This window comes from Rhea pennata, chromosome 5 (genome assembly GCF_028389875.1).
Source record: "Rhea pennata isolate bPtePen1 chromosome 5, bPtePen1.pri, whole genome shotgun sequence".
Classification (NCBI taxonomy): domain Eukaryota; kingdom Metazoa; phylum Chordata; class Aves; order Rheiformes; family Rheidae; genus Rhea; species Rhea pennata.
The window spans coordinates 54,927,193-54,941,570 of record NC_084667.1 but is presented as its reverse complement, the minus strand read 5'-3'; the positions used below and the strand labels follow the sequence as shown (position 1 = coordinate 54,941,570).

Genomic DNA, 14,378 nt, shown 5'->3' with positions numbered 1-14,378 from the left:
TCCCAATTTCACCTAATTCTTTCTTAGCACTATCAGCAAGACTATTCTTCTTTAATGTAGCCAAGGTAGCAAGTGACACTGGAAAATCAGCAACTCATTTGTCAAAAATTTGAATAATCTATACTGTGATTTTTAATCTCTTAAATAATGGTATCTCTGCTGAGATTCATTTTTCTAAAACATGTTTTCTTCAAGGTTGAGATGGTGTCTTCTTAAAACAAATCCCATGTCTGAAGTCTGTGTTATGGGAGAGAAAGTAGTATTTCTGCAACCCATTTTAATAATTCACATTTTCTCTTTCAAAATGCTGACTAAAAGTGTCATCGTTTATGAACAAAATAAATTATTTACTCTGGCAATTCATAAATCAAAATCTTATTAGAAGCCTACTTTTTCAAAGTAGACTTCAAATCAAACCCTTTTCCCATTCACGTAAGTGCAAGGACTAAGGAATTTTTCAGCAAGTTCTGGATTTTCTTCACTTTAACTTAAGCCATTAAATTAAAATGCTGCAAAAAGCACTACGCATCTCAGAAATTCAGCCTTGACAATGCTCAAGTATATGCATATTATAATGCAAAATATGCCAAACTTATTGCTGAAATGTAATCAAAACTTCCAAAGAAATCAAAAAGAGTGAAAACACCAGGAAGCATAGATCAAACCCACCATTTTTTAATTCCCAGTTTAACTGATGCATTAAAATCAATTTGGTAACATCTTTCAAGATATCATATTAAGCAATACAAGGAACTCTACAACGGGCTAAAGATAAAGTTATGTCTTTTTAATACACCAATTTCAGGAGCTCATTTTTTTCCCATTAATAACTGCTTTAATCACAACAAAGGCAGCAACTACTATCATTATAAGCCAGTATTTGAAGTGGCATTTTCATAAAAAGAAAGCAAGAAAAAGAAAGCCACCCACAAACCAAACCAAACGCCTTCTTTTGACTAATTGTTCACTTTCAAATAAAAGGGCAGTAGCATAACATGAATTAAGTATTTCTTTTACGTTTAAAAAAAAAAATGTGAACAGATGGAGTGGTATTTCAGACTTCTCATTGATGGTAGCAATAATCTGATAACTCTTCTGTTTACAAAAATCTGTCAAACCTACCAGGTGTGATTAATTTATCATATTTAGGTATTTTGCCTTTTATTTCCTCTTCCTCATCTTCATCTTCCACTAAAACAAAAGTAAGAACAAATTGACATTGTCACTTGAATCAACAATATTATTGTACTAGACAGTGTTTGCTCAGAGTCTGAAGAATAAATTGCTGTGTGTTGCAAAGCTCCACTTAACTCACATCCACAGAAGCTGAGATACCCACTCTAATCTAGCCCGTAGAATGTGTCAATACACATTCAGACCTAGCATACCGGCTAAATCACCTTGTTAAGTGGCCCTTGAATATTATAAATAAATTCTGCCTTAGAAGAATGCTTAGGTGGAGTAGTCCAATACAAAACAATACAGTGCCTTCAACATTCATACATTTACTTATTACTTTGCCAGTAAAGATAGCCTGGAAAACATCTTACTTAAATTAAAAAAAAAAAAAAAAAAAAAAAAAAGTTGCAATCCTTTTTAATTTTTGAGCAGCCTGTGAGAACAAGTATTTTGTGAGTCCTACACAGCAATCATTGCACTGTTGATGTGTGGCAGTGAGAAATATAATAATAATGATAATATTAACAGTAGTAAAAAAAAGATCAGCAGTACTCACAATTAAAAAGATCTTTTGCCTGGTCATAGGTTTCTGGGAACCCATCCAAAACATATCCCTGATTCCTACAAGGCATAGTTTTAAGTTTATCTTTTGTGAATTTAATAACATACTGATCATCTAGATGACCTAAAATACAAAGACAGTTAATAGGTACATGGTTTATAGAAAACAGATATCTGAAATTATTTTACTAAAACCTTCATTAATTTATCAGATAAGCTTTTATTTAAGCTCTAAAAATAATTATAGATTTTGAGTAACTACTTGTATGTTGCCCGAGATCTATGTAGTGTGTAGCCATAAATTAAACTTAGTAGTGTTTACAAGAATATAAATATTAGAACTCTAAAAATACTAAAAACTGAACTAGGTATTTTAGAATAATGTAATAGGGTCCCAAGCATTTTTAAACTTTCTTCAGATTTTAATAGAAAAAGTAAGGAGGCATTTATAGAGAGAGGAAAATAAGTGTCAAAGAAATCATATTTTATATCTACAATAAGACTTAAAAATAGCCTTGCAACACAAATGTGAAATAGGATTTGCAGGTTTGACTTTCAGGTGAATAGACTGAGGTATGAGGTGTCTATTAATTTGGCCTACATTGCTGAGCAAATGTGTGACAAAAAAAGCTTGGTCTGCCCTGATTTTTCCTCCCCTTGTAACCATTGACTCCATTTTCCTACTTTATTATTCTTCAGCTTTTGAAAGTCTTAATTAAATATTTATAAAACATTGTAATCATCAAAGTATTTTACAATTTTAAAAGACATCATTATTTTAAACAGCAAAGCAAAGCATGCAGAAGGGATGTTGTCATAGATCTCATTACTGGAATCTTTGAGTTACAAGTACCCTGCTTTGCAGATACCTCTGATTCTGATCAGGTAAAACTGTAGTGATAGAATGAATTTAAAGGGCTATTCCTCAATAAAAATGTTAAGACTAAGTCAAAAAACACATGACTTTTGTTCATATGTGGATGATAACTAGTACTTTTGAGTAATGGCAATTTTTATTGCACTTGTTCAATCTGCAGATTTCACAATTCTTTACAAGCTTGAATAGTTGCTATTTACTCTTTGGAGACATCTGAAATGAAGTATACAGAATTTTAAAACAATTTTTTATGACTGCATACTAACTGCTTTTCTCACTGGAATATTTCTCTGCTTTGCAATTGTGATAAAGAAATATTTCACTAACTTTTTGCTTCATGTTACATTAATTGTGTTCTCAGTTTTGAGAAGTGCAGATGATGTAATAATAATAATAATAATAAAATGGCCAAGAATCTGAAGATTCTGAATAGTCAGGTGTTACCTATTTATCAATTTATAGCATAAAAATAATTATATAAAATGTACAAAATGTAGACAGATGAAACATCTACCATTAAGAAATCATCACAGTATTTAAATATATAGCTTTTAATAGCTGAACTGATTAAGATATTTCTTATACATGCAGTCACACAAATTTTAATATAGTTGTATAATTTCACAATTGTATTTGAATTTTTAATAAGGTAAATGCAAACCGAGAATGCAGGATTCTTTCTTTTAAAAGGATTTTCAAGTTCCAAGAGACAAATTTATTACATGATTTACTATTTGTATAGGGTTGAACTAGTTACCTAAATCCCATTTTAGTACTTGATGTTTCCTGCTTCCATTCTGCTCCATGCTTTCTTTGATTCCATCTAATAACTCCTGTGCTGCTTCTATATTTTCACCCTCCTCTTCATCATCATCTCCCTCTTCTACCAAATCATCTGCATCTATTTCTTTGGGAGCCACAATTTTCTCCTGAAGACAACAGTATGAATAGACTCAGAAATATTATGGCTAAACTTAATTTTATACACAGATATTATAAAAGGACCACTTCCTTCTCTCCACCCCCCCCACTCCATTCTATATCTTAATTTCAAATATTTTCATGTACAGTAAGTTAGTGAGCAACTCACAATCACTAAAAAGACCTGAGCACATCTCCCAGATGTGATAGTCCAACGAAAGATCTTTACATTCTAAAATAGATTACTAAAACTATTTAGATTTTTTTTTAGGTTAGAAAAGTGAGAAAATGAGTAATGTCAACAGCCATACATAACCTTACAGAATAGTTAGTGTATTCTCATTTTTGAGTACATTTTATTGGATATGGTTGTTTCCTATGGTCATTCTTAAACTGCTAAATCATGAAATTATAATTAATTTTAAAATGATGCCCAATATTTTAAAATCACAGGCACTAAAGTAATAACAATACTAGAAAATAGTTAGCAACACACCAGATTTGCTATTGCTTCAGAAATCACATCTTTTATTTTAATGTGATGTAGCTTGTAGTGCTTGCAGAGGTTTTCAGCAATGGTAGATTTTCCAACTCCAGGAGGACCATGAATGTAAATTTTGAGAGGCTGCAAAAGAAAGATAAAAATGTAACACAGTTAGAACAAAATGGATGGTTGTATTTAAAAGGAACATTCTTTTCTCTGTAAGTAATAGGAATAAATATCCTTAAATAGTTAAAGCTTAGTTTGTTTTACACTAAGTATTTATCAGCTCCTTGAATATTTCCTAATCTTCCACTAACTTTGAGTTACACAGTTATTTAATTTAATGGTACATTTTCACCTTTGTGAATAGCATAGTTTACTTACTAAACTCACAGACTAACCTACGGTAACACTATTAGGGTTTGAATGACGAAAAGGAACAAAACACAACTCCATAAACAAAACAAAATAAGACATCTTAAACCTCAAGATGCAGTGGAGTTTGGAATGAGGTGGCAGATATTTTACTGTCCAAATGCAATAGCTCCATTTCCCCAATTCAGGGAGAACTGCAGTTATCACAGTGGTTATTTTAACTTCTCCCATTATCATCTGCTTCTACTTCTTTTTAAGAAGGCTTCTACTTCAGTCCCATCATAATTCCAAGTTACCAATGATTTCTCCACTTTGTTTTAACAAAGATTCAGCCTGCAATCCTAACAGAAGTTGCATAATTGTAACCACTATTTATACATTCAGTAAATATATTGTGCAACAACGTAACTCAAAATCATACATAGTAAACTTACTATCCTAATTCTGAAAATCTGACATTGCTAACATTCCATCTCCTATTGGGTATTCCTATACTTTGTGTTGATTTTTTTTGAATATCATACATACAGAAATGCACACACAGATACAACAGTTCGACCCATAAACAATAGTTGCACAAATGCAAACATTTTTCTGTACCTTTAAATATCTACATCCCTATGTAGCTAAATATTTAGAAGTTCTGTATTCAGGTAACAGAAAACAACAACATTGTTCAGTACATCACCAAATGAAGGGGAGTAAAATGACAGTTATATCGTGGTTAAATATCTTGATTCACTACGTGTAACAAGGGACACAAAATACTCTGCTAACTACTGAATCTATTATAAAAAGGTTTAAATAAAAATATGTATTTATTGCAGCAGGGATGTCTTATATATTGCATACAGAAACTAGTTCTAGAGCAGCAGCTTCTCCATTAGGAAGCTTACTTTCACTTACAGGGTTTCAGTTTTAGACCAAACAAAGAAAAGTGTAGCTGATGGTTTTAACTAGTAATGTCTTTAAACTTCAATTTAATTTTTAGTTTATTTGTCCACTTCAGTCTTCCAGTGCTTTCACTTAAAGAAACAAAAGTATGTGTTTATATAATCACATCTATTTTTAAAAGAGAAGAACTCTTTAAAATAGTATATGCTAAACCATTACCAGTAACCCTCGACGTTCCTTGTATTCTTTGATGATTTCTTCAATGTTCTCCACCAATCCTGTCTGAGCAACCCACTTAATGTTGAAATTGTCTTTCAGAAACATAGCTTCCATTCGTAGGTTCACAAACAACATATCCAGCTGTGATTGCTGAGGGAGGAAAAGTACATTTTGTTTTACAGACTTAAGTAATGCATGTTAAAAGGGTAACGTTGGTTATCTTAAACTGAAGACTGGCATGCCCTGGAGAGAGCAAAAAGAATAAAAGCACAGGAGAAGGTTTTTGCACACAGCAAACCAGAAAATTTAAGTTTTTTTTTTTTTTTTTTTTTTTTAATTTAAAGATCTTTCAATGTACATTTATACTTAAGTATTCTCATCAACTATTGGAATAGTAGCCACAGAGCAATTATTCTGCACTATACAGAGATTCCATATTATTGCAGGAAACAATCTTTTTCATAAATCTATCAAGTATCATCTTTAAACTAGCAGGGGTCTCATTTTTTTCCCCTCCTATGAACAGTTTATTGCAGATAAATACATGAATATAACATAATTTACACATGCTGTGTTCATCAGGCTTAGTAGCACCTCATCATTAACATTTTTTGTTTGTTTTCATGATTTTGTGTATGTTTTGAAAGAGTGCTCCCATATGCTTAACACAGCAGTGACATCAGTGTTTATCTAAATCAGGCTGTAACTCCACAAAATTCTCTGTTCTAGGATGATTGAACTTTCAGTTTATTTATTTTGTAAGCTTAAACATATTGTAGATATTTTTTTAGCTATGTTTTAGAGTTATACTTTTGTACTGAAATAAATAAGGAAATAATACATTTCATGATACCATACTTAAAGTTTATATCCCTTCCTTAAGTAATAAAAGAAAAAAAATACTAACTGTTAACTCTTTGCTCAAGAATGCATTTTCTCTTGGAATCATCTCAATTTTTCCAGGTCCAACATTTTTGCTGATACACTATCAAGAAAAAAAAAAAGTATAATACATACATAAATTCAGATTCTTTGAAAAAAAGTGAACAGGATTTCTGGGGATAATATCTGTGTTTTAAAATTTACTTTACATTATATCTGAAAAATCAGTATCCTGACTTGAAATACTAACATTGTTATACTAAATTTAATATTAGTATTAAGTACTGCTGTTTTGCTATGTATCAAGCCCTCTGTACTAAAACCCCCAAGTTTCTAAAGCTCTTAAATCTGTATATGACTTCTTACTGCTAAGATCTAATTGCAGACTATTTTATTTTCCAGCACTTCCATTTCAGATTCTTGAAATATTTAATTCTATTGAGAATCAGGAAAGATTCTGAGGTCAGTGGAACAACATAATAACTCTTCATATTGGTATTTTCATTGCATTTGTAGATAGGTAAGTTGTTATTTATTCCTATAGTCATTTAACAATAGCTTAAAAAAATTACTAGATTTCATTAGAAATATAAGGATGGTTTTACAGGACCAGATCAAATCTACATATATATCCCAGTGTTCTGTCTCCAATAGTGGCCATTAGTGGACGCCTAAATAAAAATAAGAACACAAAAAGCAGATATGATACTCCTTCCTAATACTCTCGTAGCCTTTAGCTCTTTTCTTCTCAGAAAAATACGAAACTAGAAATGGCTTCTGCATACTGAGCAGCTCTCAATGTATTTCTCTCCCATGTGCTTTGCCAGCCTTCTCTTGGGTTGGTACAGCTCCCAGCCAAGATAGCTCTCTGCAGAACTCTCTACTGATAACTTTCTGTCAGTACAAGAACTGTCCATTTACTACTGCCCTCTAGTTCCTATCTTTTAAATGGTCATGAAAAGACCCACTCACTTTTTCTAGGGTGCTCAGAGGCTTCTCAATTGCTTTTGGTGAAGCGCTTTTTTGAAAGCCTTTGAGAAATGCAGGTAGACTACATCAGCTCACTCATTCTTGTCTGTATTTGCTGGTCACGTCAAAGAACTTCAGTAGGTTTCCAAAGTAGGTTCTTCCTTAACAATAGCCACATTGACTCTTCTCAAATAGATCATATGTATCTGGGTGTCCATTAATGCATTTACTTATTAAAGTTTCTGATAACCTGGTTATTGGCCAATGGTAATAAACATACTGGCGTGTAATTCCCCAAACCTTTTGGGAACCTTTCTTTTTATATTGGCATCACATTTATCATGCACCAGTCTTCAAGTGCCAGGACAATAATAGGCAGGAGGCTGTACATGTAAATTAGCAATTAAGTTATTTCATGCTTGAGTTATTTCATAACTCTTTAGTGAATACCAGGAGATTCCAGTGATTTGTTAGGGTTCACTTTGTCAATTCATTCTATAACCTTTTTTTACAGTCACTTCAGTTTTATACAGATCCTCTGATGAATCATCCACAAAGAGATCCTGAAATGTTAAGATGTTTCCAAATTCTCACCCATGCATACTAATACAAAGCATCTCTGCTGGTAGATGTTTTTGCAGATTTTCTTGTAGGCTTTCTGTTCCTTAAGTGTTTGAAGACAGACTATTTGTTTTGATTCCTTTTTGACAGTTAATCTGCAGCTTTCTTTTTTCCTGTTCTTTATTTATTTATTTTCTTTTGCCTGCTATATGGTGGTTCTTATACGTATCCTGCCAGATTTTACGATCCTTTCTATTTCCTTCACCTGGACATAACTACAAGTTTCTGATAGCTGCCACCTTGTTTCACTCAGCCTACAGTTTAACCATGAAAATTTTCATTTTCTCTTTCTCAAGCTTTTCTTTATGAGTAGCATGAAATGGCCCTACACTTCTAATAATGTAACTTTCAATAGCCTCTACCCTCCTCTAAAGATTTTATAGTTCTAGCCCCCTCTATGCTCGTTTTTATGTAACATGTACGTTTTATATATTGTTTGTGTTCTTATGGTTGACCACAGCTGCACTGAATATTTTGACCTTTGTTTCTTCTAAAAGAGTGTTGACTAGTTGCTTTGTGGTCACTTAAACAAATTGGAAGATATATTTTTTCCCCAAGCATCTTGAAATAAAGTTCAAAATTTATCTGAATATCTTCCTACCAAATCAAGGGAAAAACATTTTAAAAGACTTCAGACAACTAACTGAAGAACTGTGAATCTCATAACAATGTATAATTCAGCAGAGCTTTCTTAGATATCTCTTCTATTGAAGTTATCAAGACTTTAGCCAAAGTCAGCTTTGCAGAATTAGGTCCAAATAATGCATTTTAGTTAAAGGACAGAAGTCTTACAAAATTTCAACATAAATTTATATCATTTGTTATACACAATAATTCAGGAAGACCCAGAGACATCTTCTTCAGTAAAATTTACAGCTTTCAAAATCTTGTAAATATCTGAAAAAAGAATTAAATTTCTTACCTTTATTAATTCTTTAAGAGTGTGCATGGATTCATCTACTGCTACTATGTAGTGAGTCTTTGGCCTATGGTCTGCTATGTTTTGCAACACCCTAAAACATAGCAAGTACAGTCAATGTAACTATAGTTAGGGAAGCAGATTGGGCTTTTATCATTAAACATGTTTCAGAAACAGTCCAAAGACAAAGGATATGTAGAGTCTTGGAGAACTTTTCAGAACATGACATTTTCCTTCATAAGAAGCACAACTAGATATTCTATTTGACAAAAGTCCCGAGCATACAAAGCAACATCTCTAGAAAATATTAACCAAGCTACTGCAGAGCCCATTATCCAGTTCTGTGCCAATTAACTGATACTATGTTCTAGTTTCAGTATTGATAGTAATTTCTTAAAAGCACAACAGCAGTGCAAGTCAGATAAAACTTCCAGAAGGCTGACCTAGTACCAAAGAAACTGAAATCTCTGACTCATCAGTGTTCTTAAAACGCCCAAATCTAAAAGTCTTGGTACTCTCCTGGCAGATTTAGTTTTGTTACCTAGCCAGGAATCAATCATTTTTCAGGTGAAGCTTTATCTACTTACGCTGCTAAATCAAGAACATGAATGGTTGGAATAAAATTGTTTCCATCTCCAAATACAGGTATTGCAGGAGTCTCACTAAGCCAAGCCATCTGAAAATACAAATGAGGACTGAAATGAGAAGGATAAGATTACCTTAACTAGAACTGAAAAAAAAGGAATATTTGTGTGCTTGACAAACCTATGTATTCAGGATTTTAATGTTCAGTTTCTTGAACGACTAATGGAAGTTGTAGTAAAGAAAATAATTCTGAGAAATAATGACTGACAGCTAATTGAAAAACCCCCAAGAAACATTATTTTAAATAATACTCCTTGGTCTTGAAAAAAAGGTTATTTTTAGTATTTGTATCCCAAATAAAAATATGCTTGGGAACAAAAGAACACAATATTGAAAAGAAAGACATTCTCCCCAATTCCTGCAGTCCACTGATATAGCAGACATAGTCTAGCTACACAGTGCATACTGGGATACTGTTCAAAAACTAGGGAAAAACTAAAATGAATTTAGATTAAAAAAATATTGAAATAACTTTCTTTGTAGCTAGAACACATTTCAAAGGGAACAAATTATCAGTTCTGTTCATAGAAGCATTAAGTTTATGATATCAAAGCTATTAGGAATGCATTCCATTCCATTGTAGTTTACCCTTAGAAATTAAATTAATCTTCAAAATTATCTTGGAAATCTACCTTAAAAAAGTAATGCAAGATTCCTTCTCCAGCTCCATACTGAAGTCCTGAAGCAACAACGTAAGTTGAAAATTTATGTTTGTTCTGTGAAATAAAATCAACAAGCAAGTTTTTATAAAAATACGGTATTGTAAATAGGACAGTGCCTTATCCTGAAACTTGACTACTCAAGTACTATATAGGAAGTGCTTAAATTATATCATTTGGAGTTAATATGTAATTGGAGTTAGATCAATTTTTAGGTATTTTTTAGCTATATGTCATATTACTAATACTTTCTCAAAAAGAATGTTACTATCAGAAATGATCTGTCTACAATTTAACAGAGATTCTAAAAAAATTCTTAAGAGTTGAGAAATTGGAAACAAGTTATGCAATCAATGAAATGAACAGGATAACCTGGGCTTCAGTGTTCTGGTTTCAAAGAAAATAATTCTGAAAAACCCTTGAAGCCGTTCTTTATTGGCATTATACTTGTATTTTACTTTCTGAACATGTGGAAAATGCTGGTTCAACACTTTTATAATCACTTTACGTTCATTTTGATATAATTTTAAACAAAATTAGTAGACTAGATTAGTATCTTCCTAAACATAGATCATGATCAATCTCCATTTTTTTTTTTGCTATTACGTAAACTCTGTCATAAATTTGTGTCTTATGTTTATCTAAAATGTCACCACTTGGATCTGTGTTGAAGACGGCTAAACATAGAATATAAACACTTTTTAAAACAGCCTAATGATGAAAGCTTTCAGTGAATCCTTTAAATTAAATTCAATTTAAATTCTGAAATATTTAAATATGAAGGGATGCTGCATTATATAGCAATCTCTTTGCACTTGTGTATGTATTTTTATGTATCTACCTATAAAATTAAAATTGTAATAAAAACTCAGTATCTCAACTCAGTGGAATGCAAAAGATTTTTAGTAATTGTGTAAAACATTAAAATCCCAAGAGATCACAGATGGCAAAAGAGTTCATAAACCTAGTTTGCTTGGGCAGTACTATGACAGAAAGTAACTGGTTTTACCCACAGAGCAGCAACTCCTAGCTTTGTTGTGGACTGTACACATGCCCCACGAGGAGGTATGCTCTAAGTTCCATCTCCTAGAAGGAAAAAGCTGCCTCTTGTGAAAGCATAAGAGAAGTCGTTTGCCACTTCCTCTAAAGAGGAGGTAACAAGCAGGATTTTCCTAGCATGTGCCTTTGCAGTAACTTTTGTGCCATTTGTGGAACACAAACCAGTTTGGCACCCTCTGCTACAGCTCACTGAAATACAAATTTTCAACCTAGGTCCAGGTCATTAGTAAAGACCTTCAAGTTTCTGTGTAATATTCATTAAAGCCACTAGATGTCACATTCTAGCCATTATAATCATTTTGGGAGATTTCCCCCTACTCTCCCCCTGCCCAGCAAAATGACTGAGGTGGAAAATACATCAAAACTCACGGGCTCATTGACTCAGGAACTGAGGTGCCACTTAACACACAGCTGGGAAATAAAGAGATGTTCTGTCTGTGGTAGATGTTCCTGTAGAGTTTTAAATTCAGTAGGACCTTGGAGACAGTGGCTTCTCTCAGAGAAAAGCTACACAGCCTGGATTCCCTGCCACGCCGGTAAAGGTTGTGGTAAAAGCAAAGATTTTCAGCTCACAACTCTTGTGGAATTTAAAGAAAAATATAGGTGGGAGGTATCCTAACTGAGAGGGATGAAGTCTTGCCTAAGCAAGAAGAGCTGCTGGATTGCATTCCAAATGGAGGTAAGGAAAGGGCTAAGAAACCCTTTTACTCTTAGGGACCAGATCTTTTTTATATGACTGACATGGCTACTGAATCTCGGCATTTTCTGCTGAGCTCTTTTTGCAGGACAAATTAAGGATCTTTGCCAATTAAGGACCTTTCTTTCATAAATGACACTTTCTCGAGATGCCACTAAATTTAGGTATTAGTAAGAACTGTAATCCAGAAATCTTCAGCTATCAACAGAGCAAGATAATTCTGATCTGCTGAGAACAAATACTCAAGAGACTTCCTGTTCCAAAGCACTTCCAGGAACTAGCCACGGGCAGTGATACCCATTGATGCAGGCCCTGGAGAAAAAAAGGGCTCTATTTGGAAAGCCTACAAGAGGCATATCTTCAAAATACTCAAATGGCAGTACTTAGTGGAACAATCTGTAGCAGTATGCTGTCTTTTTAACAGACACTCAGCATTGCAAAAATTTACGAGCTAGTTGTATATGAATACCTTTATTAGCTTCGTTGTGTAGTGATTCTACACTTAAGAATACTCAAACAAATTGTTCCAATGACTCATTTATGGGCTATTTGTTGGTGGCAGAACTCATTACCAAGTTCAGCAGACCTTGTTGTAATTGTCATGTTTCTAATATTACAAGAGTTATTCCATAATCTTAGACCTCCATGTTAGTGCAGGAAAAGTAACAGTAACTTTTTCAATTTGTAATACAGATTTTATTGGTGTTCTGTACTGTTAAACCCACGTAAGAACACAATACAATTTCTAGTGCTCTTTTCTCAGAATATGAATATGGATTCATATTCTGTTGTGTATAAGACAACAGCTTATATATTCAATTCAGAGCAAATTTTTTTTCTTGTATAATTAGTCATAAAAATTTCCATTATGAATGCTGAATTATCTCATTTTCACCTACACCTCACTATGGAAGACTGCTAGCACACAAAAAGAGTGACCAAATGCCTTCATAACACAGCATATTTCCTTGTCTTTCAGTTCTTGTTCCTAACCTCCACAGACTCTAGAGAAAACAGCTCCAATTTTCTCAAGCCGTGAAGCAGGATCTGAGCCACTGTTGTTATCTATTTAATAATAGCTCTTAAATGCACAAAGACGTCTGTTCACTAAGATTAATAGTCTAATCAGGTAGAGATAAATGAAGGTGAAGGAAATGCATATAAAATGCATATAAAGTGATAATATTTGCTGTAGTTATTCTGGGTCAGCTCTTTGGCCACAATTTTAAAATGAATTACAAGAGTGGACTAATATCAACAAGCTCTCTGCTCCATGTGCTTAGTCTATCCAGGAACATGCTAGGTGCAGCCCAAATTACTAAAGTATTTACCAGAGTAACTTCTAAGTATTTCAGTGAGACAACATCACATGCTAATACTTCAAGACAGATGTTATTTTTCTTTAAAACTACGTTAATACCCCTTTCCTCTACTTTCTTTCATCTTTGAGCCTTCTTTCCTCAAACAGTCTCCAACTTTGATTCTCTCTGATACAACTACTGAAACCAGATTTTTTTTTCTTTTTTTTCTTTTAATGAGGTAAGCAACATTTAATCGCTACCTAGGGAAAAAAAAAAAGCAGAGTTTGGAAGGTAGAGATCTATATTATGTAGACACTTATATCTCAGAAGAGATTATTGTCTTCTTTGTACTTGATATTAATAGCAGGTGTAATTTGCGTTCATCGGAGAACAACATACCCTTAAAATTTATTAAAACTGCTGGTAACTTCTGTTATTAAGATAACGCAGCAACATTCTGTTATTAAGATAATGCCCAACAATCTATACTTAAGCAAATTCTTTACATACAGTTTTTCCAAGTTTGAGAACAAGTTTTTCAGCATTTATGTGATCTATAAAATTTGGATGAGATTTTCTTCTGCGATAATCTTCATCAGTAAAAGCAATTTCTGAATCCTCCTAGGAAGGAATATTTTTAATACTTCAGCATTTTGAAAACATCAAACTTGATATTTTCACAGCAAACTTTAAGGAGTACTTCTTATATTTAAAAAATTGAAGTTTATACTCTATATAGCATTACATAAACATGAAAATCTTTGAAAATGGCTACAGATAACATTTCTACGCACATGTTATGTAAGACTCTAAATTCAGGAATTGCAATAACATACTACAAAGTGTACCACATGATTCCTGATGATAATCCCACATCTATATATACAGATATAAGCATTTATCCATATAGACACTGGTTAAAAATAAATACAGTAATAAAAAATATAGTAAATTCAGGATTTTGTATGACTGAAAGACAGTACATATTGCTGTTAGCATAGGTCTTGCCTCTTGCCAAACCGTTCCTGATGTTTGTACGTCTCCCCTCTCTTTGTAGCCCGGTGTCTAAAGATCTTTGTCTAGTGGAGCAAATTTAACAATTTTGGCAGCAAGCAG

At 33.0% G+C, this 14,378-nt stretch overlaps 1 protein-coding gene across 3 annotated transcripts in view; it reads right to left on the bottom strand.

The window, feature by feature from the left end:
* AK7 (adenylate kinase 7) overlaps positions 1 to 14,378 on the bottom strand; it is a 28,133-nt gene that overhangs the window by 7,702 nt on the left and 6,053 nt on the right. For all 3 annotated transcript variants that reach the window (XM_062576741.1, XM_062576739.1, XM_062576740.1), the window contains 10 exons: positions 13,773 to 13,883; positions 10,179 to 10,262; positions 9,489 to 9,577; positions 8,905 to 8,995; positions 6,418 to 6,495; positions 5,511 to 5,660; positions 4,035 to 4,163; positions 3,375 to 3,546; positions 1,736 to 1,864; positions 1,123 to 1,191 (listed from right to left, as the gene is read on the bottom strand). In XM_062576741.1, the coding sequence (XP_062432725.1) occupies positions 1,123 to 1,191; positions 1,736 to 1,864; positions 3,375 to 3,546; positions 4,035 to 4,163; positions 5,511 to 5,660; positions 6,418 to 6,495; positions 8,905 to 8,995; positions 9,489 to 9,577; positions 10,179 to 10,262; positions 13,773 to 13,883 (1,102 nt within the window). The remainder of the gene's footprint in view (positions 1 to 1,122; positions 1,192 to 1,735; positions 1,865 to 3,374; positions 3,547 to 4,034; positions 4,164 to 5,510; positions 5,661 to 6,417; positions 6,496 to 8,904; positions 8,996 to 9,488; positions 9,578 to 10,178; positions 10,263 to 13,772; positions 13,884 to 14,378) is intronic.